Source organism: Pseudophryne corroboree, chromosome 4 (genome assembly GCF_028390025.1).
Source record: "Pseudophryne corroboree isolate aPseCor3 chromosome 4, aPseCor3.hap2, whole genome shotgun sequence".
NCBI classification, from domain to species: Eukaryota; Metazoa; Chordata; class Amphibia; order Anura; family Myobatrachidae; genus Pseudophryne; species Pseudophryne corroboree.
Genome location: NC_086447.1, coordinates 647,935,553 through 647,963,068, shown reverse-complemented (window position 1 = coordinate 647,963,068; position 27,516 = coordinate 647,935,553). Strand labels below are relative to the sequence as shown.

General features: G+C 46.8%; 1 protein-coding gene across 4 annotated transcripts in view; it reads right to left on the bottom strand.

Annotated features, from left to right (window-relative positions):
- The window catches only part of PHF10 (PHD finger protein 10), a 368,645-nt gene that overhangs the window by 277,660 nt on the left and 63,469 nt on the right, over positions 1-27,516 (bottom strand). For all 4 annotated transcript variants that reach the window (XM_063917747.1, XM_063917748.1, XM_063917745.1 and 1 more), the window contains exon 4: positions 10,220-10,303. In XM_063917747.1, the coding sequence (XP_063773817.1) occupies positions 10,220-10,303 (84 nt within the window). The remainder of the gene's footprint in view (positions 1-10,219; positions 10,304-27,516) is intronic.

Below are 27,516 nucleotides of genomic sequence, written 5' to 3'. Positions count from 1 at the left end.
TCAAATTCTTTATACTGGCGGGGGTTTTGTAATATACTGCCTCCGCAGTATCTATTATGCTGGCCAGTGTCCCTTGAGGTTATTATTGCTGCCCAGGGGGGCCCCCCTGCGCCCTGCACCCTTACAGTGCCTTGTGTGTGTGAGTGTGGGAGCAATGGCGCACAGCGTAACCGCTGCACAGTACCTCAGTGAAGAACTGAAGTCTTCAGCCACCTGTGAAGTCTTCTTTCTTCTTATACTCACCCGGCTTCTATCTTCCGGCTGTGTGAGGAGGACGGCGGCGCGGCTCCGGGACGAACAGCGAGGACGACACCTGTGTTCAGATCCTCTGGAGCTAATGGTGTCCAGTAGCCTAAGAAGCAGAACCTATCAGTTAAGTAGGTCTGCTTCTCTCCCCTCAGTCCCACGATGCATGTAGCCTGTTGCCAGCAGTGCTCCCTGAAAATAAAAAACCTAACAAAACTCTTTTCAGAGAAACTCACTAGAGCTCCCCTGCAGTGCATCCAGTCTCCTCTGGGCACAGGATCTAACTGAGGTCTGGAGGAGGGGCATAGAGGGAGGAGCCAGTTCACACCCATCTAAAGTCTTAGAGTGCCCATGTCTCCTGCGGAGCCCGTCCATACCCCATGGTCCTTACGGAGTCCCCAGCATCCTCTAGGACGTAAGAGAAATAATATTAATAATAATAATAATAATAATAATATTCGTGTGCAAACAATCAATAGTATCTATGTAAATATGCTGATAACACTATTCTAATATGCATTTCCCAAAGAGCAATCTGGAAAGTGCTTGTTCGCAATAAAATACAATTAGGACTTAGAGCGCAATTTAGGTGAAATACCATAATTTTAATTACTATATTAAAACACATTTAAAACCATACTCTGTAACCACAACAGTCAGACTTCTTATCCAATAGTGCAATAAGAAAGTTCTTTAGTATATAAAGTCCAATTTCCAAAATGGATTTTCCACAATATTATAGATCAAGGTAGGAAGGCTGACAAGCTCCGTCTGTACCTTTCACCGCACGCAAGCATCATTTGGGGTGACCGGTACAGACGGAGCTTGTCATTTTCTCCGCGGATCAGTTACCTATGCACTTTGGAAATTTCACAGCAGGTCTCCAGACAGGAGTTTAAGCATAGCGCAGGCCATGTTGATGAGCATACTTTAAAGTGACATTACTTATCTACCAGCCTTCCTACCTTAATCTATAATATTGTGGAAAATCCATTTTGGGAAATTGAACTTTATATACTAAAGAACTTTTCATTGCACTATTGGATAAGAAGGTATCCGGATGATAGTGTCTAGTTAGACAGTCAATAGATAGACACCATATGTTAAACAGACATTAGGTCAACAGGGTCAAAAATGTCGACATAAAATTGATCGACATTTAAAGAAAAGAAAAAAGAGGGTTTTTTTAAAAAAAAATACTGTTTTTTGGACTTTTCATACCTTCTCTATCCATGTCGGCATAGAGTTAGTTATAAACCATGTGGGGGACATGGCGAGCGCAGCGAGCCACTGAACCCTGCGAGTGGGATGCCTTTCTACAATTGGGGGTCCAAGATGACAAAACTATGCACAAAAACCACAAATGCAAAAAAAAAAAAAATCTACTTTTCATGTCTACCTTTTGACCCAGTCGACCTTTTGACTGTCTATGTGGTGTCTATCTGTTGGCTGTTTAACTAGACACTGTCTATCTATTATACCACACCCGGATAAGAAGGCCGTTGACTGTTGTGGGGTACAGAGTATGACTAAGGATATCCATGCACGAGTACAGGTGACTTTATTAGTACCTCGGTCAATTTTATTTAATAATTTGGACTCAAGCATGGATAGTCTTAAATCCTGAACTGTAATGGTAGAGTTTGGGAAACTTAAGGGCAAGAGGGATGCATTCTAAATGGCGGAGAAGTGGACAAGTGGATCATTTTATAGAATGTACTCGGTAAATGCTACCTCAAAGTTGATTGGATGCTTTGAGCAATTTCGCCACTTGCCCACTCTTTAGAAGAAATACAAAAGGGATTTTTCCCACGCACTCTGCTGGCTGTTAGTAAGAAGAACTGTATACACTATGTAATAGAAAATTTAGAGCTCTTCGTTACATATGTTTTGCAAAAGATATGATAAGCCTCCAGGCCACTTCACGGCTGCTCTATTGCTGGAGGTCCCTAACTAAGCATAAGTCCAGGGCTTGGACCCCACAAAGTCGGCTCAGGCCCGACCACCCTAGGGCAGCACACCAATGGTGTGCTGCCCTAGGGTGGTCGGGCCTGAGCCGACTTTGTGGGGTCCAAGCCCTGGACTTATGCTTAGTTAGGGACCTCCAGCAATAGAGCAGCCGTGAAGTGGCCTGGAGGCTTATCATATCTTTTGCAAAACATATGTAACGAAGAGCTCTAAATTTTCTATTATTACATAGTGTATACAGTTCTTCTTACTAACAGCCAGCAGAGTGCGTGGGAAAAATCCCTTTTGTATTTCTTGTCTAGAGTAACCCCCTCCCGCAGCACCTGGGGATTGTTACCAGCTTGATTAGAGCAGTTTTCCACAATTTATTGCAGTTCAGTGAGGCATAGATGGAGCCAGTATTAGGAGGGCATGCTGGGTCCTGTGGTGCCATTTGGAGGATACAGGGGTGCCTCCAGGTAAACTAGCTCTCAATCTGGATATGATTTGTATGTGCCATTATCATGTGGCCATACATTAAGCAATTGTATGACCCATAGTGGATGTTGTTATTATTATTATTATGCTGTGCATGGGTTTGGGGAGTGGTAACCCCCCGGTCTGGTGGGGCTGGGCCACCTTGGGGTAGCACGCCATATTATTTATTTAGCACTTATGTAACACTCCTATTTTTTCACTAATATTACTCTTTTGAGTATTTTATTAACACCCTTATTTTTGTAGCACTTTCTAACCCATAGCTTCTGCTTCTTTCTTAACACATATTAACACTTTAGTATTTCAATGGTGTGCTGCCCTAGGGTGGTCGGGCCTGAGCCGACTTTGTGGGGTCCAAGCCCTGGACTTATGCTTAGTTAGGGACCTCCAGCAATAAAGCAGCCGTGAAGTGGCCTGGAGGCTTATCATATCTTTTGCAAAACATATGTAACGAAGAGCTCTAAATTTTCTATTATTACATAGTGTATACAGTTCTTCTTACTAACAGCCAGCAGTGTGCGTGGGAAAAAATAAGAATTTACTTACCGATAATTCTATTTCTCGGAGTCCGTAGTGGATGCTGGGGTTCCTGAAAGGACCATGGGGAATAGCGGCTCCGCAGGAGACAGGGCACAAAAAGTAAAGCTTTAGGATCAGGTGGTGTGCACTGGCTCCTCCCCCTATGACCCTCCTCCAAGCCTCAGTTAGGTACTGTGCCCGGACGAGCGTACACAATAAGGAAGGATTTATGAATCCCGGGTAAGACTCATACCAGCCACACCAATCACACTGTACAACCTGTGATCTGAACCCAGTTAACAGTATGATAACAGCGGAGCCTCTGAAAAGATGGCTCACAACAATAATAACCCGATTTTTGTAACTATGTACAAGTAATGCAGATAATCCGCACTTGGGATGGGCGCCCAGCATCCACTACGGACTCCGAGAAATAGAATTATCGGTAAGTAAATTCTTATTTTCTCTATCGTCCTAGTGGATGCTGGGGTTCCTGAAAGGACCATGGGGATTATACCAAAGCTCCCAAACGGGCGGGAGAGTGCGGATGACTCTGCAGCACCGAATGAGAGAACTCCAGGTCCTCCTTAGCCAGGGTATCAAATTTGTAGGATTTTACAAACGTGTTTGCCCCTGACTAAATAGCCGCTCGGCAAAGTTGTAAAGCCGAGACCCCTCGGGCAGCCGCCCAAGATGAGCCCACCTTCCTTGTGGAATGGGCATTTACATATTTTGGCTGTGGCAGGCCTGCCACAGAATGTGCAAGCTGAATTGTATTACACATCCAACTAGCAAAAGTCTGCTTAAAAGCAAGAGCACCCAGTTTGTTGGGTGCATACAGGATAACAGCAAGTCAGTTTTCCTGACTCCAGCCGTCCTGGAACCTATATTTTCAGGGCCCTGACCACATCTAGCAACTTGGAGTCCTCCAAGTCCCTAGTAGGCGCAAGACACCACAATAAGCTGGTTCAGGTGAAACACTGACACCACCTTAGGGAGAGAACTGGGGACGAGTCCGCAGCTCTGCCCTGTCCGAATGGACAAACAGATATGGGCTTTTTTGAGAAAAAAACCACCAATTTGACACTCGCCTGGTCCAGGCCAGGTCCAAGAGCATGTTCACTTTTCATGTGAGATGCTTCAAATCCACAGATTTGACTGGTTTCAAACCAATGTGTTTTGAGGAATCCCAGAACTACGTTGAGATCCCACAGTGCCACTGGAGGCACAAAAGGGGGTTGTATATGCAATACTCCCTTGACAAACTTCTGGACTTCAGGAACTGAAGCCAATTCTTTCTGGAAGAAAAATCGACAGGGCCGAAATTTGAACCTTAATGGACCCCAATTTGAGGCCCATAGACACTCCTGTTTGCAAGAAATGCAGGAATCGACCGAGTTGAAATTTCTTCGTGGGGCCTTCCTGGCCTCACACCACGCAACATATTTTCGCCACATGTGGTGATAATGTTGTGCGGTCACCTCCTTTCTGGCTTTGACCAGGGTAGGAATGACCTCTTCCTGAATGCCTTTTCCCTTAGGATCCGGCGTTCCACCGCCATGCCGTCAAACGCAGCTGCGGTAAGTCTTGGAACAGACATGGTCCCTGCTGGAGCAGGTCCTTTCTTAGAGGTAGAGGCCACGGGTCTTCTGTGAGCATCTCTTGAATTTCCGGGTACCAAGTCCTTCTTGGCCAATCCGGAGCCACGAGTATAGTCTTTACTCCTCTCCTTCTTCTGATTCTCAGTACCTTAGGTATGAAAAGCAGAGGATGGAACACATACACCGACTGGTACACCCACGGTGTTACCAGAACGTCCACAGCTATTGCCTGAGGGTCTCTTAACCTGGCGCAATACCTGTCCCGTTTTTTGTTCAGACGGGACGCCATCATGTCCACCTTTGGTAATTCCCAACGGTTTACAATTATGTGGAAAACTTCCCCATGAAGTTCCCACTCTGCCGGGTGGAGGTCGTGCCTACTGAGGAAGTCTGCTTCCCAGTTTCCATTCCCGGAATGAAACACTGCTGACAGTGCTATCACATGATTTTCCGCCCAGCGAAAAGTCCTTGCAGTTTTTGCCACTGCCCTCCTGCTTCTTGTGCCGCCCTGTCTATTTACGTGGGCGACTGCCGTGATGTTTTATCCCACTGGATCAATACCGGCTGACCTTGAAGCAGAGGTCTTGCTAAGCTTAGAGCATTATAAATTTACCTTTAGCTATATTTATGTGGAGAAAAATCTCCAGACTTGATCACACTCCCTGGAAATTTTTTCCTTGTGTGACTGCTCCCCAGCCTCTCGGGCTGGCCTCCGTGGTCACCAACATACAAAACTGAATGCCGAATCTGCGGCCCTCTAGAAGATGAGCACTCTGTAACCACCACAGGAGAGACACCCTTGTCCTTGGATATAGGGTTATCCGCTGATGCATCTGAAGATGCGATCCGGACCATTTGTCCAGCAGATCCCACTGAAAAGTTCTTGCATGAAATCTGCCGACTGGAATTGCTTCGAAGGAAGTCACCATTTTTTTACCATGGCCCTTGTGCAATGATGCACTGATTTTAGGAGGTTCCTGACTAGCTCGGATAACTCCCTGGCTTTCTCTTCCGGGAGAAACACCTTTTTCTGGGCTGTGTCCAGAATCATCCCTAAGCACAGGAGACTTGTTGTCGGGATCAGCTGCGATTTTGGAATATTTAGAATCCACCCCTGCTGTTGTAACAGTATCCGAGATAGTGCTACTCCGACCTCCAACAGTTCCCTGGACTTTGCCCTTATCAGGAGATCGTCCAAGTAAGGGATAATTAAGACGCCTTTTCTTCGAAGAAGAACCATCATTTCGGCCATTACCTTGGTAAAGACCCGGGGTGCCGTAGACAATCCAAACGGCAGCGTCTGAAACTGATAGTGACAGTTCTGTACCACGAACCTGAGGTACCCTTAGTGATAAGGGCAAATTTGGGACATGGCCCGGTTCGTTATCACTGCTCTGAGTGACTCCATCTTGATTTGAACCTTTGTAAGTGTTCAAATTTTTTTAGATTTAGAATAGGTCTCACCTAGCCTTCTGGCTTCAGTACCACAATATAGTGTGGAATAATACCCCTTTTCTTGTTGTAGGAGGGGTAATTTAATTATCACCTGCTGGGAATACAGCTCGTGAATTTTTTCCCATACTGCCTCCTTGTCGGAGGGAGACCTTGGTAAAGCAGACTTCAGGAGCCTGCGCAGGGGAAACGTCTCGACATTCCAAACTGTACCCCTGGGATACTACTTGTAGGATCCAGGGGTCCTGTACGGTCTCGGCGTCATGCTGAGAGCTTGTCAGAAGCGGTGGAACGCTTCTGTTCCTGGGAATGGGCTGCCTGCTGCAGTCTTCTTCCCTTTCCTCTATCCCTGGGCAGATATGACTCTTATAGGGACGAAAGGACTGAAGCTGAAAAGACGGTGTCTTTTTCTGCAGAGATGTGACTTAGGGTAAAAACGGTGGATTTTCCAGCAGTTGCCGTGGCCACCAGGTCCGATGGACCGACCCCAAATAACTCCTCTTCCTTTATACGGCAATACACCTTTGTGCCGTTTGGAATCTGCATCACCTGACCACTGTCGTGTCCATAAACATCTTCTGGCAGATATGGACATCGCACTTACTCTTGATGCCAGAGTGCAAATATCCCTCTGTGCATCTCGCATATATAGAAATGCATCCTTTAAATGCTCTATAGTCAATAAAATACTGTCCCTGTCAAGGGTATCAATATTTTTAGTCAGGGAATCCGACCAAGCCACCCCAGCTCTGCACATCCAGGCTGAGGCGATCGCTGGTCGCAGTATAACACCAGTATGTGTGTATATACTTTTTATGATATTTTTCCAGCCTCCTGTCAGCTGGCTCCTTGAGGACGGCCCTATCTATAGACGGTACCGCCACTTGTTCTGATAAGCGTGTGAGCGCCTTATCCACCCTAAGGGGTGTTTCCCAACGCGCCCTAACTTCTGGCGGGAAAGGGTATACCGCCCATATTTTCTATCGGGGGGAACCCACGCATCATCACACACTTCATTTAATTTATCTGATTCAGGAAAAACTACGGTAGTTTTTTCACATCCCACATAATACCCTCTTCTATCAGAAATATGTAACACCTCCTTCATTGCCCTTAACATGTGGCCCTAATAAGGAATACGTTTGTTTATTCACCGTCGACACTGGATTCAGTGTCCCTGTCTGTGTCTGTGTCGACCGACTAAAGTAAACGGGCGTTTTAAAACCCCTGACGGTGTTTTTGAGACGTCTGGACCGGTACTAATTGTTTGTCGGCCGTCTCATGTCGTCAACCGACCTTGGCGCGTGTTGACATTATCACGTAATTCCCTAAATAAGCCATCCATTCCGGTGTCGACTCCCTAGAGAGTGACATCACCATTACAGGCAATTGCTCCGCCTCCTCACCAACATCGTCCTCATACATGTCGACACACACGTACCGACACACAGCACACACACAGGGAATGCTCTGATAGAGGACAGGACCAACTAGCCCTTTGGAGAGACAGAGGGAGAGTTTGCCAGCACACACCAAAAACGCTATAATTATATAGGGACAACCTTATATAAGTGTTTTCCCTTATAGCATCTTTTTTATATATTTCTAACGCCAAATTAGTGCCCCCCCTCTCTGTTTTAACCCTGCTTCTGTAGTGCAGTGCAGGGGAGAGCCTGGGAGCCTTCCCTCCAGCCTGTGAGGGAAAATGGCGCTGTGTGCTGAGGAGATAGGCCCCGCCCCTTTTTCGGCGGCCTCGTCTCCCGCTCTTAACGGATTCTGGCAGGGGTTAAATATCTCCATATAGCCCCCGGAGGCTATATGTGAGGTATTTTTAGCCAAAAAAGGTTTTCATTTGCCTCCCAGGGCGCCCCCCTCCCAGCGCCCTGCACCCTCAGTGACTGCCGTGTGAAGTGTGCTGAGAGGAAAATGGCGCACAGCTGCAGTGCTGTGCGCTACCTTAAGAAGACTGAGGAGTCTTCTGCCGCCGATTCTGGACCTCTTCTCGTTTCAGCATCTGCAAGGGGGCCGGCGGCGAGGCTCCGGTGACCATCCAGGCTGTACCTGTGATCGTCCCTCTGGAGCTAATGTCCAGTAGCCAAGAAGCCAATCCATCCTGCACGCAGGTGAGTTCACTTCTTCTCCCCTAAGTCCCTCGTTGCAGTGATCCTGTTGCCAGCAGGACTCACTGTAAAATAAAAAACCTAAGCTAAACTTTTCTAAGCAGCTCTTTAGGAGAGCCACCTAGATTGCACCCTTCTCGGCCGGGCACAAAAATCTAACAGAGGCTTGGAGGAGGGTCATAGGGGGAGGAGCCAGTGCACACCACCTGATCCTAAAGCTTTACTTTTTGTGCCCTGTCTCCTGCGGAGCCGCTATTCCCCATGGTCCTTTCAGGAACCCCAGCATCCACTAGGACGATAGAGAAATCCCTTTTGTATTTCTTGTCTAGAGTAACCCCCTCCCGCAGCACCTGGGGATTGTTACCAGCTTGATTAGAGCAGTTTTCCACAATTTATTCCACTCTTTAGAAGGCTAGACGAAACTCTCCTGAGTTATGACAGAAGCCACGTGTGAGCATTTCCATGGGATGATTTTTGTTTGCACGCACAAAAATAGATGATGTTTACATTTATTGAATCAATACCTAAATATTAAAGTACAGGAAAAGAGCTGGCAATATTTTAAGTTTCCTTACAGTCTGCAGAGAGATAACAAAATGATAGCTAGCATATACATTCTCCACATCTAAACAAAATTATTGCGCAAATCTTATGAGTAAACATTTACTAAACTTGAGTAGTCACTAATGGACTATTAGCAAACAGTATAATGCAAGGGTACTGTTGGAGACACTGGTTACGCATCTTCCTTTCAAAGTAAATTTGTGTAGATGCAACGAGGGTAATCCAGAAGGTAAAGACAGTTTGCGTATTCCCGATGTGCAGGCCATTCACCCTCCCCAATTCATGGTTGGGCGGCCTCCCTAACCTGCTTGTAAAGTGCTCTGTGAATCACATGCAGTTATAGTTTTATTACGCCATGTTGTGTGTTGATAAAAGAATCCTACAATACAAGATCCATCCGACTGTAAAGTGAGGAGTGTTATTCAATTCTTGAATGCGCAAAAAGTGAGACATGCTAAAATATATTGTCAATTGGGGTGACATGTTTAATAATGAATGAACAAAAAAGTGCATGACGAAGATCAGCTGGGTGACACCCATCACTGGTCACAGTTTTGGATGGATGTTTTTTTTTTTTTTGGGGGGGGTTAAGTCTTTAAATCTATAGTCCGGACCTTGCTCCAACCGATTTCCACCTTTTCACCAACCTCAAAGAGTTCCTGGGTGGAAAACTGTTTCGAAATGAGGAACTGAAGTTTGTGGTCAACAACTGGCAAAATGGACTGAAGTTTACTGTGCAGGGAAAAAGTTGGTGGCCTCTGGCTTTTATGCTGGGGCAATTCAAATACAGCCCTTCTTACTCATTAATTGAATAGCCCCCGTAAACCAATAAGCCTGTGTTTATTAACTGAGGCTGACTAAATCCAGCCCTAACGCTCATGGACAGATATAATAAATGCTTAAATGAGTGGAGAAATAGACAAAGATACAATGGGTGGGATTTAAATTATATATCACGCCCAATTTCCTTTCTAAAATGATCTCCGTTATTGCGCCCATACTGATCAGGTTTAGCTGTGCAAAGGGTTGGGTGCCTCCCTACTGCGGGGGTAGCGAGCTGAAATAATGATACCACGTCCTATGTGTTTAACAAAACAATGAAAAATTGTTTTTTCCTTTCTTTTTTACAGCCAAATAGTAATTTACTTTCTGGATCACCCTTGTGCAAAGGCAAATTACATTTTAGTCTTAAGTCAATCCCCAATGAAACAGAAATAGTTGTGAATATTCAAGTTCCACAGTGGGAAACAGGACAACTGTATTCATAGTTACCTAAAGTACACTGAGTTTCTGTAATGACATTCAGTTCTCTCAAGTACAGTTTCTCCTTGTGGGACAGATCTCTTCTTTCTAAATCTTGAAAGACAAAGAAGTGTTGCTGTTTGATTCTGCAAACTTATTAATTAATAAACTACTTCATAAAAGGAAGAGAGTTACTGATAATTTTTATGTAGAATTAACAATTTTTAATTAGAGTAAAACATCAGTTAAAACAAAGGTGACAAAAGACTGCTGTGTAAATAGTGTAATACAGAAACACATAATATTAAATACCACATTTATCTCTCCAAAATATAAAACAAAGGTTTAGAACATTTAACGTCATTACCATTGTATCAATAATATTCAACAAGAATAACAGTGATGTAAAAAATGAAGTGTAAGTCAGTCACTTTAGGAAAATAACATAAAACAGAACACTATCTGCCAATGTGTAGGTGAAATACTACAGCACACATGGATCCTGCCACCTGTATGCAAGATTACAGCACATTCCCATGCTGTAATGGTATGCAGCCATTTGATCATGCAAAGTTAGCAGACGTTTTTAGGCCCATACACAAACATTTCTACCAGATTTATATTTCTACTGTATTGTCCCTCTCATTTTCAAATCTATATAATAATTCTTTAAAGTCTGTCCAGTCTGAAGTGGGAGCAGGAGTGCATGTCCTGACAGCTTACACTGTTAGGGAGATGGAAGAGACCCTAGTCTAGGAGGAGAGCATGACGCCAAGAACCTAGACAGACAAATTGGGAACACTGGATTTATGAGGACGGAACGGGAGGAGTTGTTTGCAGGAAAGAGGAAAAGGAAGGGGGAGGGGGGCGGTGATAGGACACAACAAGTACAAGTAAGGACAGCCACAGAGCGGGTGGTGCGGGACAGAGCTGCAGGCGAGAGAGCAGCTGATAGAGGGGGGTGGGGAGTAGTAGTTGGCAGACACCGAGGTGATCCGACACAATTTTGATATAAAGACACACAGGGACTATGTTCTAACTATATGTACACTATGGCCTTTAAGTTTCAAACATTGCTCGAGTTTTCACTTATGCTCAGCGGCACTTGATTTTGTCCTTCCAAATACAACATTATTCACTGGAAAATAGCACTATCCCTGTCTGTTTCACAACTCTGCGATACCTGCTCAAAAAAAAAAAACAGAGCATAACTGATTTTTTTATTTTATTTCCTGCATGTATAAAACATTATTCTCCTACATTAAAATAATTACTTGTATTATTTATAAGTTGCTTGCTAACCATGCTCTTGGGTGCTTTGCAAATATATTTTTTTCCCCGTTTGCCTTTTAATCTGGTTGCATGTTTTCAGAAAAGATCCAGATAAATTATATTCATAATTTGTTTTTCTAACTTTCATTTAGTTAAACTCTATGCATTAACTTTGTTCTTATATACAAAAACAGGATTTTAATAACCACCGGTAAAACCTTTTCTCCTAGTCCGTAGAGGATGCTGGGGTCCACCTAAGTACCATGGGGCATAGACTGTTCCGCAGGAGCCATGGGCACTTTAAGACTTTTTCAGAGTGTGAACTGGCTCCTCCCTCTATGCCCCTCCTCCAGACCTCAGTATAGGAACTGTGCCCAGGGAGACTGACATTTTGAGAAAAGGATTTACTTTTAAGTTAATGGTGAGATTCATACCAGCTCACACCTCAACCATGCCGCACACATGGCGTTCAACAAAACACATGCCAACAGGCATGAACATTACAGCAACCGTGCTGAAAACATTTTGAACAAAACAACAACTGCAGGTAAAGTACGCACTGGGCTGGATGCCCAGCATCCTCTACGGACTAAGAGAAATGGATTTACCGGTGGGTATTAAAATCCTGTTTTCTCATACGTCCTAGAGGATGCTGGGGTCTACTTCAGTACCATGAGGTTATACCAAAGCTCCAGTACGGGCGGGAGAGTGCGGATGACCCTGCAGCACCGATTGACCAAACTGTAGGTCCTCATCGGCCGAGGTGTCAAACTTGTAAAACTTAGCGAACGTGTTTGCCCCTGACCAAGTAGCTGCTCTGCAAAGTTGTAATGCAGAGACCCCCCAGGCAGCCGCCCAGGATGAGCCCACCTTTCTAGTAGAATGGGCAGTCACAGAATTAGGTACAGGCAATCCTGCCGTAGAATGAGCGTGCAGAATCGTACCTCTGATCCAGCACGCATTAGTCTGCTTAGAAGCAGGACACCCAATCTTGTTGGGAGCATACAGAACAAACAGAGACTCTGTTTTCCGTATCCGAGTCGTTCTTGCGACATAGATTCTCAAAGCCCTGACCACATTTAGAGACTTTGAAGCAGCGATGGTGTCAGTAGCCACTGGCACCACAATAGGCTGGTTTACATGGAAAGAAACCACCACCTTTGGAAGAAATTGTTGACGAGTTCTTAACTCAGCCCTATCTTCATGGAAAACCAAGTAAGGGCTCTTGTGAAACAAGGCCCCTAACTCAGACACCCTTCTTGCGGATGCCAAGGCCAACAGCATGACCACTTTCCAAGTGAGAAATTTCAACTCTATCTCCTGGAGTGGTTCAAACCAATCCGATTGAAGGAATCGTAACACCACGTTAAGATCCCATGGTGCCACAGGAGGCACAAATGGAGGTTGGATGTGTAGCACCCCTTTTACGAATGTCTGAACTTCTGGAAGGGTGGCCAATTGTTTCTGGAAGAAAACGGACAAGGCCGAAATCTGGACCTTTATTGAACCCAATCGCAGGCCCGCATCTATACCCGCCTGGAGAAAATGGAGAAAACGTCCTAACTGAAACTCTTCCGTTGGAGTCTCCTTGGTTTCACACCAAGACACATTTTCTCCAAATACAGTGGTAATGTTTAGACGTTACTCCTTTCCTGGCCTGAATAAGAGTGGGAATGACTTCTTTGGGAATACCCTTTCGGGCTAGGATCCGGCGCTCAATAACCATGCCGTCAAACGTAGCCGCGGTAAGTCTTGATACACGCACGGCCCCTGCTGCAGCAGGTCCTCGCGAAGAGGAAGAGGCTGAGAATCTTCTATGAGTAACTCCTGAAGATCTGGATACCAAGCCCTCCTTGGCCAGTCTGGGACAATTAGGATCACTCGAACTCCTGTTCTTCTTATGATTTGAGAACTTTTGGTATCAGTGGAAGTGGAGGGAAGACATATACCGACTGAAAAACCCACTGGGTCACCAGTGCATCCACTGCTAATGCTTGAGGATCTCTCGACCTGGAACAATATCTCTGAAGCTTCTTGTTGCGACGAGACGCCATCATGTCTATTTGAGGAATTCCCCAAAGACTTGTCAACTCTGCAAAGTCTTCTTGGTGGAGGCCCCATTCTCCTGCATGGAGATCGTGTCTGCTGAGAAAGTCTGCTTCCCAGCTGTCCACTCCCAGAATGAAAATTGCAGACAGAGCTTTTGCATGTCTTTCTGCCCAGAGGAGGATCTTTGACACCTTTGCCATTGCCGCTCTGCTGGTTTATGTACGCGACTGCTGTTAGATTGTCCGACTGGATCTGTACGGGTTGATCTTGAAGATGATGCACCGCTTGTAGAAGGCCGTTGTAATGGCTCTCAACTCCAGAACATTTATGTGAAGACAAGTTTCTTGACTTGACCATCTTCCTTGGAAGCTCTCCCCCTGTGTGACTGCTCCCCAGCCTCGGAGACTTGCATCCGTGGTCACCAGGATCCAGTCCTGAATCCCGAACCTGCGTCCCTCTAGGGAGGTGAGAACTGTGCAACCACCACAGGAGCGAAATTCTGGCTTTGGCGGACAGGATTATCCTCTGATGCATGTGTAGATGGGATCCGGACCACTTGTACAATAGGTCAACCTGGAATACTCTGGCATGGAATTGGCCAAACTGTATGGCCTCGTAGGCCGCTACCATCTTTCCCAACAACCGAATGCATTGATGAATCGACACTCTTGTTGGTTTCAGAATTTGTTTGACCATTCTCTGGATTTCCAGAGCCTTTTCTGCTGGAAGAAATACCCTCTGTACTGCTGTGTCCAGTATCATCCCCAGAAAGGACAATCTTGTCGTCGGTTCCAATTGTGACTTTTGAAAATTTATGATCGAACCGTGATGTTGAAGTACTGTCAGGGAGAGTGCCATGTTCTGCACCAACTTTTCCCTGGACCTCGCTTTTATCAGGAGATCGTCCAGGTAAGGAATTATATTGACTCCTTGCTGTCGAAGGAGGACCATCATCTCCGCAATCACCTTGGTAAACACCCTCGGTGCCATGGAGAGTCCGAACGGCAACGTCTGAAATTGGTAATGGCAATCCTGCACTGCGAATCTCAGATAATCCTGATGCGGAGGATTAATGGGGACATGTAGGTAGGCATCTTTTATGTCCACTGACACCATGAATTCCCCCTCCTCCAGACTGGAAATCACTGCCCTCAGAGATTCCATCTTGAACTTGAACCTTTGCAGGTATAGATTCAGATTTTTCAGGTTTAGAATTGGTCTGACCGAGTCGTCCGGCTTCGGAACTACAAATAGGCTTGAATAAAACACTTCCCCTTGTTGTAACAAGGGAACCAGGACAATGACTTGATCCTGACACAATTTCTGTATTGCTGCTGCTACCACTTCCCTGTCCGGGACAGAAGCTGGTAAGGCCGATTTGAAAAACCAGCATGGGGGTACGTCTTGGAACTCCAGTTTGTACCCTTGGGACACTATTCGTACGACCCACGGGTCTAGGACACATTGAACCCAGAAGTGACTGAAAAGTTTCAGACGTGCCCCCACCTGAGCGGACTCCCGCAAGGGAGCCCCAGCGTCATGCTGCAGGTTTGGCAGAAGCAGAGGTTGATTTCTGCTCCTGTGATCCCGTAGACACTAACTTGCGATCTGCCGGCTCTTTCAGTGAAGCCGTCCCAGGCGCAGGGAGAATCACCTTTTTTGTTAACCGTGACAGGGCACTGTCTAAAACAGGGGGTGACTCCCACCTTTTCCTGTCCTCTGCAGGGAAAGGGTACGCTACCTGAATTCTTTTAGGAATCTGAAACTTCTTTTAAGGGTTTGCCCAGACTCCCTCAAATAAACTGTTCAGTTCATGAGATGGAGGAAAAGTTACATTAAGTTTCTTTTCTTTATAAAAGTAAGCCTTCTCCTGTGGTAAAGGAGGGGGCTCCGTAACTTCTAAGACCTCCTTTATAGCCATAATCATATATTAAATGTTTTTCACTAATTTAGGATCTATTCCCCTGGAATCACTAGTGTTGACATAGGAATCAGAGTCCGTGTCGGTATCAGTTTGTACTATTTGTGCAAATGACCTTTTATGTGACCCAGAGGGATCCCCTGTGTATGAAAAAGCAGAACTACTAAAAATCACATCTTCCACTGATTTTCTCCAGGTTTCTGCATGAGACTCAGACTTATCCAATCTCTTACTGATATGATTCACACTATCACGTAATTCTTTCACCCATTCAGGCTCATGGTGTGCCGGCAGCGCCACCACATTACAACTGTGTCCCTAAAATGGCTCCCTCAGGGGAAGAGCTCCCTGCCTCAGACATGTCACACACGTGCACAAACACACCACAGACACTCCGGGGCTTATAGGGGACAGACCCACAGTAAAACCGGTCAGAAGGACACAGAAGGGATTTGCCAGTTTACAACTCAGCGCCAATGTTAAAAATCCTGTGATATGTAAAACATCCACAGAGACCTTTGGCGCTTTTACATCTGCCAAATAGTATAATTGAGCACCAATATACACTCTGCCCCCCCTAATTTGCACCCTGATACTTGTTTCAGAAGTGGAGGAGGACCAGCGTTTCTTCTCTGCAGTCTGCTTGGAGAAAAATGGCGCTGAGCAGTGTACTGGCTGACCGAGGAGGAAGCCCCGCCCCCTGTAATGGCACGTTTCTCCTCAGATTTCATCACTATTATTTATACTGGCGGGGGTGTAGGACTGTGCCCACAGCATCATATGCTACTTCTTGGCAGTCTAAAAGTAAGTTTCATGCTCCCCAGCACCCCCCCCCCTGCGCGCCCTGCAACCTGCTGTGCGCTGTCTTATAGGAAGCATGGCCGCACAGCGTTCCCGCTCGCCGCGCGGTACCTTGAACCGTCACGATGACTGGAGGTCCCTCTTGCAGATCTCCGGTAACACTACTCACCAGTCTTCTGACTTCTGGCTCTGTTAGGGGGGGTGACGGCGTGCTGTGGGAGTGAGCGCATAGCCGCAGCTAGTGTTCAGTACCCTTCAGGATCTAATGGTGTCCTTTCAGCAAGAAGCAGAGCCATGAAACTATTCAGGAAGTTGGTTCCTACTTCTTCCCCCTAAGTCCCACGAAGCAGGGAGACTGTTGCCAGCAGTCTCCCTGAAAATAAAAAACCTAACAAAGTCTTTTTAGTGAAACTCAGTAGAGCTCCACTAGAGTGCGACCAGTCTGCCTGGGCACATTTTCTAAACTGAGATCTGGAGGAGGGGCATAGAGGGAGAAGCCAGTTCATACTCTGAAAAAGTCTTAAAGTGCCCATGGCTCCTGCGGAACAGTCTATATCCCATGGTACTGAAGTGGACCCCAGCATCCTCTAGGACGTATGAGAAAAGGTAGCAGCTGAACTTCAAGCTTGAGCTATAGGAACTCATTCAGCTTCAATAGCAGTTTCGCTAAAAAAGCAAAACTGCTACTGATAAAATCGCATGCTGGGGGCTGCCCAGCACATGGAAAGGCCGCCCAGCATGTGATGCAATCCTAATTCAATTTTGATTGCATCGCAGAAATCTGCAAATAATGGTAGCCCCCTGCGTATGCAGGCGCCATGTTTCCTGTCGCATGAAATGCAAGCGACATCGGGCCGGTCTGAAACCAGTCATAACACCTGCGTTTCCTGCTCCAATCCCTCTCAACGTCGCGTTGCCGCCCTCAAACGCACACCGCCTGTCAATCACTTTGCGATTGCGTCCTTCCGGGATGCGATCGCAAAGTGAAAAAGTTTGTACATGCGTTAATGGCCGAAAAGCGGACATTTGCATTATTGGTTTTACAACCAATACTGAATTAGGCCCATAATAAACTAATTTTAGAGCGTTGTCACCTTTTGACATACTAAATAAAACAAAATTGTTGTAAAAAGGTGGCTTTTATTGTTATAATACGGATACCTTAACATCTTTGTTCAGTATACATAGAAAGGATGTACAAAATGGCAGATATGGGAAAAGTGGTACAATCGATAGTGTTTTTGCACAGACCTGTATTTTAATACTGTAAAAGTATTTTATACCTGAACTAAATTGCAGAACATTCCACCTCATGTGTTAGTTTGTTTGATTAATTTAATGGTCTAACTAGGTAAAATCAAAAAATAAGAATTTACTCACCGGTAATTCTATTTCTCGTAGTCCGTAGTGGATGCTGGGAACTCCGTAAGGACCATGGGGAATAGACGGCTCCGCAGGAGACTGGGCACATCTAAAGAAAGAATTAGGACTATCTGGTGTGCACTGGCTCCTCCCCCTATGACCCTCCTCCAAGCCTCAGTTAGGACACTGTGCCCGGAAGAGCTGACACAAGAAGGAAGGATTTTGAATCCCAGGTAAGACTCATACCAGCCACACCAATCACACCGTATAACTCGTGATACTATACCCAGTTAACAGTATGAAATATAACAGAGCCTCTCAACAGATGGCTCAACAATAACCCTTTAGTTAGGCAATAACTATATACAAGTATTGCAGACAATCCGCACTTGGGATGGGCGCCCAGCATCCACTACGGACTACGAGAAATAGAATTACCGGTGAGTAAATTCTTATTTTCTCTGACGTCCTAGTGGATGCTGGGAACTCCGTAAGGACCATGGGGATTATACCAAAGCTCCCAAACGGCGGGAGAGTGCGGATGACTCTGCAGCACCGAATGAGAGAACTCCAGGTCCTCCTCAGCCAGGGTATCAAATTTATAGAATTTTGCAAATGTGTTTGCCCCTGACCAAGTAGCAGCTCGGCAAAGTTGTAAAGCCGAGACCCCTCGGGCAGCCGCCCAAGATGAGCCCACCTTCCTTGTGGAATGGGCTTTTACAGATTTAGGCTGCGGTAGTCCCACCGCAGAATGCGCCAGCTGAATAGTGCTACAAATCCAGCGCGCGATAGTCTGCTTAGAAGCAGGAGCACCCAGTTTGTTGTGTGCATACAGGATAAACAGCGAGTCAGTTTTCCTGACTCCAGCCGTCCTGGAAACATAAATTTTCAGGGCCCTGACTACGTCCAGTAACTTGGAATCCTCCAAGTCCCTAGTAGCCGCAGGCACTTCAAATCTACAGTCTTAAGTGGTTCAAACCAATGTGATTTCAGGAACTCCAAAACCACATTGAGATCCCAAGGTGCCACTGGGGGCACAAAAGGAGGCTGAATATGCAGCACTCCTTTGACAAAAGTCTGAACTTCAAGCAGTGAAGCCAGTTCTTTCTGGAAGAAAATCGACAGGGCCGAAATCTGGACCTTAATGGACCCCAATTTGAGGCCCAACATCACCCCTGCTTGCAGGAAATGCAGGAATCGCCCCAGTTGAAATTCCTCCGTTGGGGCCTTCCTGGCCTCACACCAAGCAACATATTTCCGCCAAATGCGGTGATAATGTTTTGCGGTGACATCCTTCCTGGCTTTGATCAGGGTAGGGATGACTTCCTCCGGAATGCCCTTTTCCTTCAGGATCCGGTGTTCAACCGCCATGCCGTCAAACGTAGCCGCGGTAAGTCTTGGAACAGACAGGGCCCCTGCTGCAGCAGGTCTTGTCTGAGCGGCAGAGGCCAAGGGTCCTCTGAAAGCATTTCTTGAAGATCCGGGTACCAAGCTCTTCTTGGCCAGTCCGGAACCACGAGTATAGTTTTCACTCTTCTCCTTCGTATTATTCTCAGTACCTTGGGAATGAGAGGCAGAGGAGGAAACCCATAAACCGACTGGTACACCCACGGTGTTACTAGAGCGTCCACAGCGATCGCCTGAGGGTCCCTTGACCTGGCGCAATATCTTTTTAGCTTTTTGTTGAGGCGGGACGCCATCATGTCCACCTGTGGTCTTTCCCAACGGTTTACCAGCATTTGGAAGACTTCTGGATGAAGTCCCCATTCTCCCGGGTGGAGGTCGTGCCTGCTGAGAAAGTCTGCTTCCCAGTTGTCCACTCCCGGAATGAACACTGCTGTCAGTGCTAACACGTGATTTTCCGCCCATCGGAGAATCCTTGTGGCTTCTGCCATTGCCCTCCTGCTTCTTGTGCCGCCCTGTCTGTTTACATGGGCGACCGCCGTGATGTTGTCTGATTGGATCAGTACCGGCTGGTTCCGAAGCAGGGGCCTTGCTTGGCTTAGGGCATTGTAAATGACCCTTAGCTCCAGAATATTTATGTGAAGCGAAATCTCCTGATTTGACCACAGTCCTTGGAAATTTCTTCCCTGTGTGACTGCACCCCAGCCCCGAAGGCTGGCATCCGTGGTCACCAGGACCCAGTCCTGTATTCCGAATCTGCGGCCCTCTAGTAGATGAGCCCTCTGCAGCTACCACAGCAGCGACACCCTGGTCCTTGCCGACAGGGTTATCCGCTGTTGCATCTGGAGATGGGACCCGGACCATTTGTCCAACAGGTCCCACTGGAAAGTCCTTGCGTGGAACCTTCCGAATGGAATTGCTTCGTACGAAGCTACCATTTTTCCCAGGACTCGTGTGCATTGATGTACCGACACCTGTCCCGGTTTTAGGAGGTCTCTGACTAGAGATGACAACTCCTCGGCTTTTTCCACTGGAAGAAACACTTTTTTCTGGTCTGTGTCCAGAATCATTCCCAGGAACAGAAGACGTGTCGTCGGGACCAGCTGTGACTTTGGAATATTGAGAATCCAGCCGTGCTGTTGCAGCACTTCCCGAGAAAGTGCTACCCCCACTACCAACTGTTCCTTGGACCTCGCCTTTATCAGGAGATCGTCCAAGTACGGGATAATTAAAACTCCCTTCTTGCGAAGGAGTATCATCATTTCGGCCATTACCTTGGTAAAGACCCTCGGTGCCGTGGATAACCCAAACGGCAGCGTCTGGAACTGATAGTGACAGTCCTGTACCACAAATCTGAGGTACTCCTGGTGAGGAGGGTAAATGGGGACATGCAGGTAGGCATCCTTGATGTCCAGAGAGACCATGTAATCCCCCTCGTCCAGGCTCGCAATAACCGCCCTGAGCGATTCCATCTTGAACTTGAACTTTCTGATATACGTGTTCAAGGATTTTAAATTTAAGATGGGTCTCACCGAACCGTCCGGTTTCGGTACCACAAACATTGTGGAATAGTAACCCTTTCCTTGCTGAAGGAGGGGTACCTTGACAATCACTTGCTGTGAATACAGTTTTTGGATAGCCACCAACACTGCCTCCCTGGCAGAGGGAGTTGTTGGTAAGGCAGATTTTAGAAAACGGCAGGGGGGGGGGGGGGACGTCTCGAATTCCAGCCTGTACCCCCGAGATACTACTTGAAGGATCCAGGGATCCACCTGTGAGAGAGCCCACTGTGTGCTGAAATTTCTGAGACGGGCCCCCACCGTACCCGGGTCCGCCTGTGAAGCCCCAGCGTCATGCTGTGGACTTACCGGACGCGGGGGAGGACTTTTGGTCTTGGGAACTGGCTGTATGCTGCAGCTTTTTCCCTCTACCTTTTCCTCTCGGCAGAAAGGATGCGCCTCGAGCCCTCTTGTGTTTGTGGGGCCGAAAGGACTGTACTTGATAATACGGTGCTTTCTTTTGCTGTGGGGTAGCCTGTGGCAATAATGTCGATTTCCCAGCCGTAGCTGTGGAAACGAGGTCTGAAAGACCATCCCCAAACAGTTCCACACCCTTATAAGGCAAAACTTCCATGTGCCTTTTTGAATCGGCATCACCTGACCACTGCCGAGTCCATAACCCCCTTCTGGCGGCAATATTTTTGATGCCAGCCGGCAAATATCCCTCTGTGCATCGCGCATGTATAAGACAGCGTCTTTTATATGCTCCACTGTCAGCAAAATATTGTCCCTATCCAGGGTATCAATATTATCCGACAGGGAATCTGACCACGCAGCAGCAGCACTGCACATCCATGCTGATGCAATCGCTGGTCGCAATATAATGCCCGTGTGTGTATATATAGCTTTAAGGGTAGCCTCCTGCTTTCTATCAGCAGGATCCTTTAGGGCGGCCGTATCCTGAGACGGTAGTGCCACCTGTTTTGATAAGCGTGTAAGCGCTTTATCTACCCTAGGGGATGTTTCCCAACGTGACCTGTCCTCTGGCGGGAAAGGGTACGCTGCCAATAACCGTTTAGAAATTATCAATTTCTTATCGGGGGAAGTCCAGGCTTCCTCACACACCTCATTTAATTCCTCAGATGCAGGAAAAACTACTGGTAGTTTTTTCTCACCGAACATAATACCCTTTTTTTGTGGTACCTGGGGTACTATCAGAAATGTGTAAAACATTTTTCATTGCCTCAATCATGTAACGGGTGGCCTTATTGGAGGGTACACTAGTCTCATCGTCGTCGACACTGGAGTCAGTATCCGTGTCGACATCTGTGTCTGCCATCTGAGGTAGCGGTCGTTTTAAAGCCCCTGATGACATTTGAGACGCTGGAACAGTCACAAGCTGAGTAGCCGGCTGTCCTATGTCGTCAAACCTTTTATGTAAGGAGCTGACACTGTCACGTAATTCCTTCCATAAGTCCATCCACACAGGTGTCGACCCCTCAGGGGGTGACAACACATTTACAGGCATTTGCTCTGCCTCCACATCATTTTCCTCATCATACATGCCGACAGCGGTACCGACACACAGCACACACACAGGGAATGCTCCGACAGAGGACAGGACCCCACAAAGCCCTTTGGGGAGACAGAGGGAGAGTATGCCAGCACACACCAGAGCGCTATATAACAGAGGGATATCACTATACAGAGTGTTTTCCCCTATAGCTGCTTATTATATATGTATTGCGCCTAAATTTATTGCCCCCCCCCTCTCTTTTTTACCCTTTCTGTAGTGCAGGACTGCAGGGGAGAGCCAGGGAGCGATCCTTCCAGCGGAGCTGTGAGGGAAAATGGCGCCAGTGTGCTGAGGGAGATGGCTCCGCCCCTTTTTCGGCGGGCTTTCTCCCGCTTTTTGTGTTATTCTGGCAGGGGTAATTTACACCTATATAGCCTCTGGGGCTATATATGGTGTCAGTTTTGCCAGCCACGGTGTTAATATTGCTGCTCAGGGCGCCGGGCGCCCCCCCCCCCCCCAGCGCCCTGCACCCATCAGTGACCGAAGTGTGTGGTGTGCATGAGGAGCAATGGCACACAGCTGCAGTGCTGTGCGCTACCTTGAAGAAGACAGAAGTCTTCAGCCGCCGATTTTCCGGACCACCTTCTTGTTTCTGGCTCTGTAAGGGGGACGGCGGCGCGGCTCCGGGAACGGACGACGAGGTCGGGTCCTGTGTGCGATCCCTCTGGAGCTAATGGTGTCCAGTAGCCTAAGAAGCCCAAGCTACCACCACTTAGGTAGGTTCGCTTCTTCTCCCCTTAGTCCCTCGCTGCAGTGAGCCTGTTGCCAGCAGATCTCACTGTAAAATAAAAAACCTAAATATACTTTCTTTCTAGGAGCTCAGGAGAGCCCCTAGTGTGCATCCAGCTCGGCCGGGCACAGAAATCTAACTGAGGCTTGGAGGAGGGTCATAGTGCACACCAGATAGTCCTAATTCTTTCTTTAGATGTGCCCAGTCTCCTGCGGAGCCATCTATTCACCATGGTCCTTACGGAGTTCCCAGCATCCACTAGGACGTCAGAGAAAAGTAGATTTATGGTACACTTACCATTGTTAAATCTTTTTCTGCGAGGTACGCTGGATTCCACGGGGAATAACATCGGGGTGTAGAGTTGGAGCTTGACCCGAGGCACCAACAGGCTAAAAAATAGGATTTTGATACCTACCGGTAAATCCTTTTCTCTTAGTCCGTAGAGGATGCTGGGGACTCCGTAAGGACCATGGGGTATAGACGGGATCCGCAGGAGACATGGGCACACTATAAGACTTTGAATGGGTGTGAACTGGCTCCTCTCTCTATGCCCCTCCTCCAGACCTCAGTTAGAAAACTGTGCCCAGGGAGACTGACATTGAGGAAAGAATTTATTGTTTAAACACGGTGAGTGTCATACCAGCTCACACCACGAACATACCGCAAAACGTGGCATTCAATAGAATACCAGCCAACGGCATGAAAAATCATACAGCCACATGCTGAGAGAATATGTAACACAACCTGTGTGTCAACACAACCAATAATAAGACACCGCATGCCATGGCATGAACATCGTCAGCAACAACCTGACAGAAAAGAAACACCACAAGAGCGTAACCATAACCAATAACTGCAGACACAGTACGCACTAGGACGGGCGCCCAGCATCCTCTACGGACTAAGAGAAAAGGATTTACCGGTAGGTATCAAAATCCTATTTTTCTCATACATCCTAGAGGATGCTGGGGACTCCATAAGGACCATGGGATTTATACCAAAGCTCCAGACCGGGCGGGAGAGTGCGCACGACTCTGTAGCACCGATTGAGCAAACAAAAGGTCCCCATCAGCCAGGGTATCAAACTCGTAGAGCATAGCAAAAGTGTTTGAACCAGACAAAGTAGCCGCTCGGCAAGACTCCTCGGGCAACCGCCCATAAAGAACCCATCTTCCTAGTAGAATGGGTCTCCACCGACTTCGGTAACGACAATCCAGCCGTAGAACGAGCACGCTGAATCGTATCACAGATCCAGCGTGTAACAGACTGCATAGACGCAGGCGCCCCAATCATGCTGGGAGCATACCAGACAAACCAAGCCTATGTTTCCTCAATCTGAGCCAAATTGACGACCTAAATATTCAAATCCCTGCCTACATTGAGAGGCTTTAAATCAGCTAATGCCGAAGTAACCACTGGCATCAAAATAGGCTGATTTCTGTGAAACCCAGAAACCACATTTGGCAGAACTATTAAAACGAGTTCACAAATCCTCTCTATCCACATGGAAGATCAAACAGGGCTCTTGTGAGACAAAACCGCTACTTCGGACACCCGCCTTGCGGACGTCAAAGCCAATAGCATGACCACTTTCCAAGAGAGAATTTTTAACACAACCTTACACAAAGGTTCCAAACAGTGTGACACAAGAAAGCACAACACCACGTCAAGGTCCCATAGTGCCAACGGGGGCACAAATGCAGGTTGGATGCACAGTACTCCTTTCACGAAGGTCCAAACTTCCGGAAAGGTTGCAAATTCTTTCTTGAAAGAAAATGTATAAGGCCAAAACCGCACTTAAATGGAGCCTAAGTTTAGGCCTGCACCAACACCTGCTTGCAAAGAATGGAGAAGAACGACCCATCCGAAAGTCTTCTGTAGTAGGCTTCTTGGATTCACACCAAGACACATATTGTCTCCAAACACGGTGGTAAGGCTTTGCCGTTACTTCTGTTCTAGCCTGAAGAAGTGTGGAAATGACTTCACTGGGAATAGCCTGATTAGGATATGGCGTTTAACCGCCACGCCGTCAAACGCAGCCGCGGTAAGTCTTGATACTCGCCCGAATCTTGCTGTAACAGTTCCTCACGTAGAGGAAGAGGCCATGGGTCTTCTATGAGTAAACCTTGAAGAACAAAATACCAAGACCTCCTTGGTTAGACCAGAAGCAATGAGGATCGCCTGAACCTTTGTTCTTCCTACGTTTACCACCTTCCGAAGAGTGGAAACAGAGGGGACACATAGACCGACTGAAAACACTCAAGAAGTCCCGAGGACGTCCACTGCTATAGCTTGAGTGTCCCCTGACCCGGAACAATATCCCTGAGATCTCTCGTTGAGGCGAGACGCCAGCATGTCGACTTGAGGCACTCCTCAAAGACTTGTCACTTCAGTGAAAACTTCTCGATGACGACTGTATTTCTCCCGGATGGAGATCGCGTCTGCAGAGGAATCTATTTCTCCGTCGCTCACATCCGGAACGAAGGCTGCTAATATAGCGTTTACCAGTCTTTTCACCCAGCGGAAAACCTTTTTCAGCTTCTGCCATTGCCGCTTTGCTCCTTGTTCCGCCCTAGCGGCTTACTTACACCACTGCTGTCAAATCGTCCGACAGAATTAACACGGGCAGATCATGAAGCATATGTTCATTGAAAATAGCTCTTAATTCAAGAAAGCTTATTGCAGACAAGCTTCCCAGCTTGACCTTATCCTCTGGAAATACTTCCCTTGCAAGACCTGCTCCCCAGTCTCGAAAATCTGCATGCATGGACACCAGGAACTCATCCTGGATTCCGAACCTTCATCCCTCTAGGAGGTGAGAACAGAGCAGACACCACAGGAGCAATATCCTGGCCATTAGGATTATATTCCGGCGCATGTGCAGGGGAGACCCGGGCCACATTTCCAACTGGCCCCGTGAAAACCACTCTGGAATTTGACCAGCTCACCGAAAAAGGCCTCTTAGGCCGCACCCATCTTCTTCATCAACGGAACATATTGATGGATTGTCACTGCAAATCTGATCCGACTCCGAATCCTCAGACCTCTTTCCAAAGGAACACACAGAACTTCAACTGTTCCGTATCTACTCTGATACCCACCTCCGACGTCTGCACAGGCTCATATACTTGCCAATATATGCCAAGAACCTCAAATATTATATTATGGTTATAATAAATTTTAATGGTGTATGGTGCACCTGCACCCTTTGTTCCTATGTTGTAGAATAACAGGCTTCCCCTGTGTTGAAGAACAGTCAGAGAGAAAACGACGATTTGCACCACTTGTGTCTTGACCTCGCCTTAATCAGGAGAGTGCCCCCGTACAGAATAATGATGGCTCTTACTATTGAAAGAATACCATCCTACTGCCATCACTCCGGTGAAATGTCAAAGACATTCCTGGATATCCACCCAGGTAAGCTGAATGCGGAGAAAAACACCTTTAAACCCCTTACTATCTAGACGCGCTGGAGCTCCCTGGTCTGAGAGATTCCATCCAGTAATCCAACGTCGTACGGAGAAATCTTTTTGTCTCTTTTTTTTTTTTTTTTTTTTATTAACCAGGGACAGCCGGACAATGCCCTGAACCTTACGCACCTCTGGTATGGCGTTGCGCACCACTTCCCCTTCCAGATGGGAACGGCAAGGTCTATTAGAAAAAGTCAGTGAGGGGAGACATCTGTAACACCAGAAAGTCCCCCTTAGGATTCTATTGTTAACTCACAGGTCCTTGTCTCTTCCCGAACTGACTGAAAGGTATTAGACGAGGTCCCACCAGGGTGGCCTCCAGCCAGGTAGACTCCACGACATGTGATGTATGGGGTAGAAACAGATAACGACATCCCCTTCTGGGAACCAAACAAGATTTGCAGAACCCTTACCCTTTCTCACCTTCCACTGTCAGCACAGAAAAGGAAAACGAACGGCGTCAAACTGGTTAAAACGACTACATCCCACCAAAGAATGAATCACCAACCCTCGTGAAGGAGACTAACTCACAAAGTTAGAATCACCAGCAGTATGCCCCGGGGTTAGCTGAACAGAGGTATCCCTAAACAGTGGTACACCGTCCCAAGGAAAACCTCCAGTATCTCTCGGAGTCACCTCAGTATTACCCCGGCCACACCTCCTGTATACACACACAGCAGCCGCCGCAATGGTATAAAGGAGACCCAATAGGAAGGAACAAACCTTACACACCTTAGGTTAATTCTATCGGATGCCTTTCCGAATATAAACACTTCCACATGTGCATGTACTGTAAACAAGCTCAAAGGATACAAAAATAAAATATCACTTAGCTTCCTGTATACGATCCTTCCTGACAGGGCCCCGTGTCGACCAGGAGTTGACTTCCACAGTATTCTCTCCGCGTCGGGAAGAGAATAAACCTTCACACATATACATAAGTGAATTGTCCGGACCCAACAGGACCCTAGTGACAGTAATGTGTTCTGAATGTGTATAATCATGTACCACGCCCCAGATGTGGATCTACCAGGAACGTTATGGTCGACAGAAAACCTAGTAGTCGTCGACAGCAGGGAATATTAAGCAGGCAAAATTAACATTCTTGGAACCCCGAGGGGTCTGAGGGAAGTATGTATATATATATATATATATATGTATATATATATATATATATATATATATGTATGTATGTGTGTGTGCGTTTATATATATATATATATATATATATATATATATATAT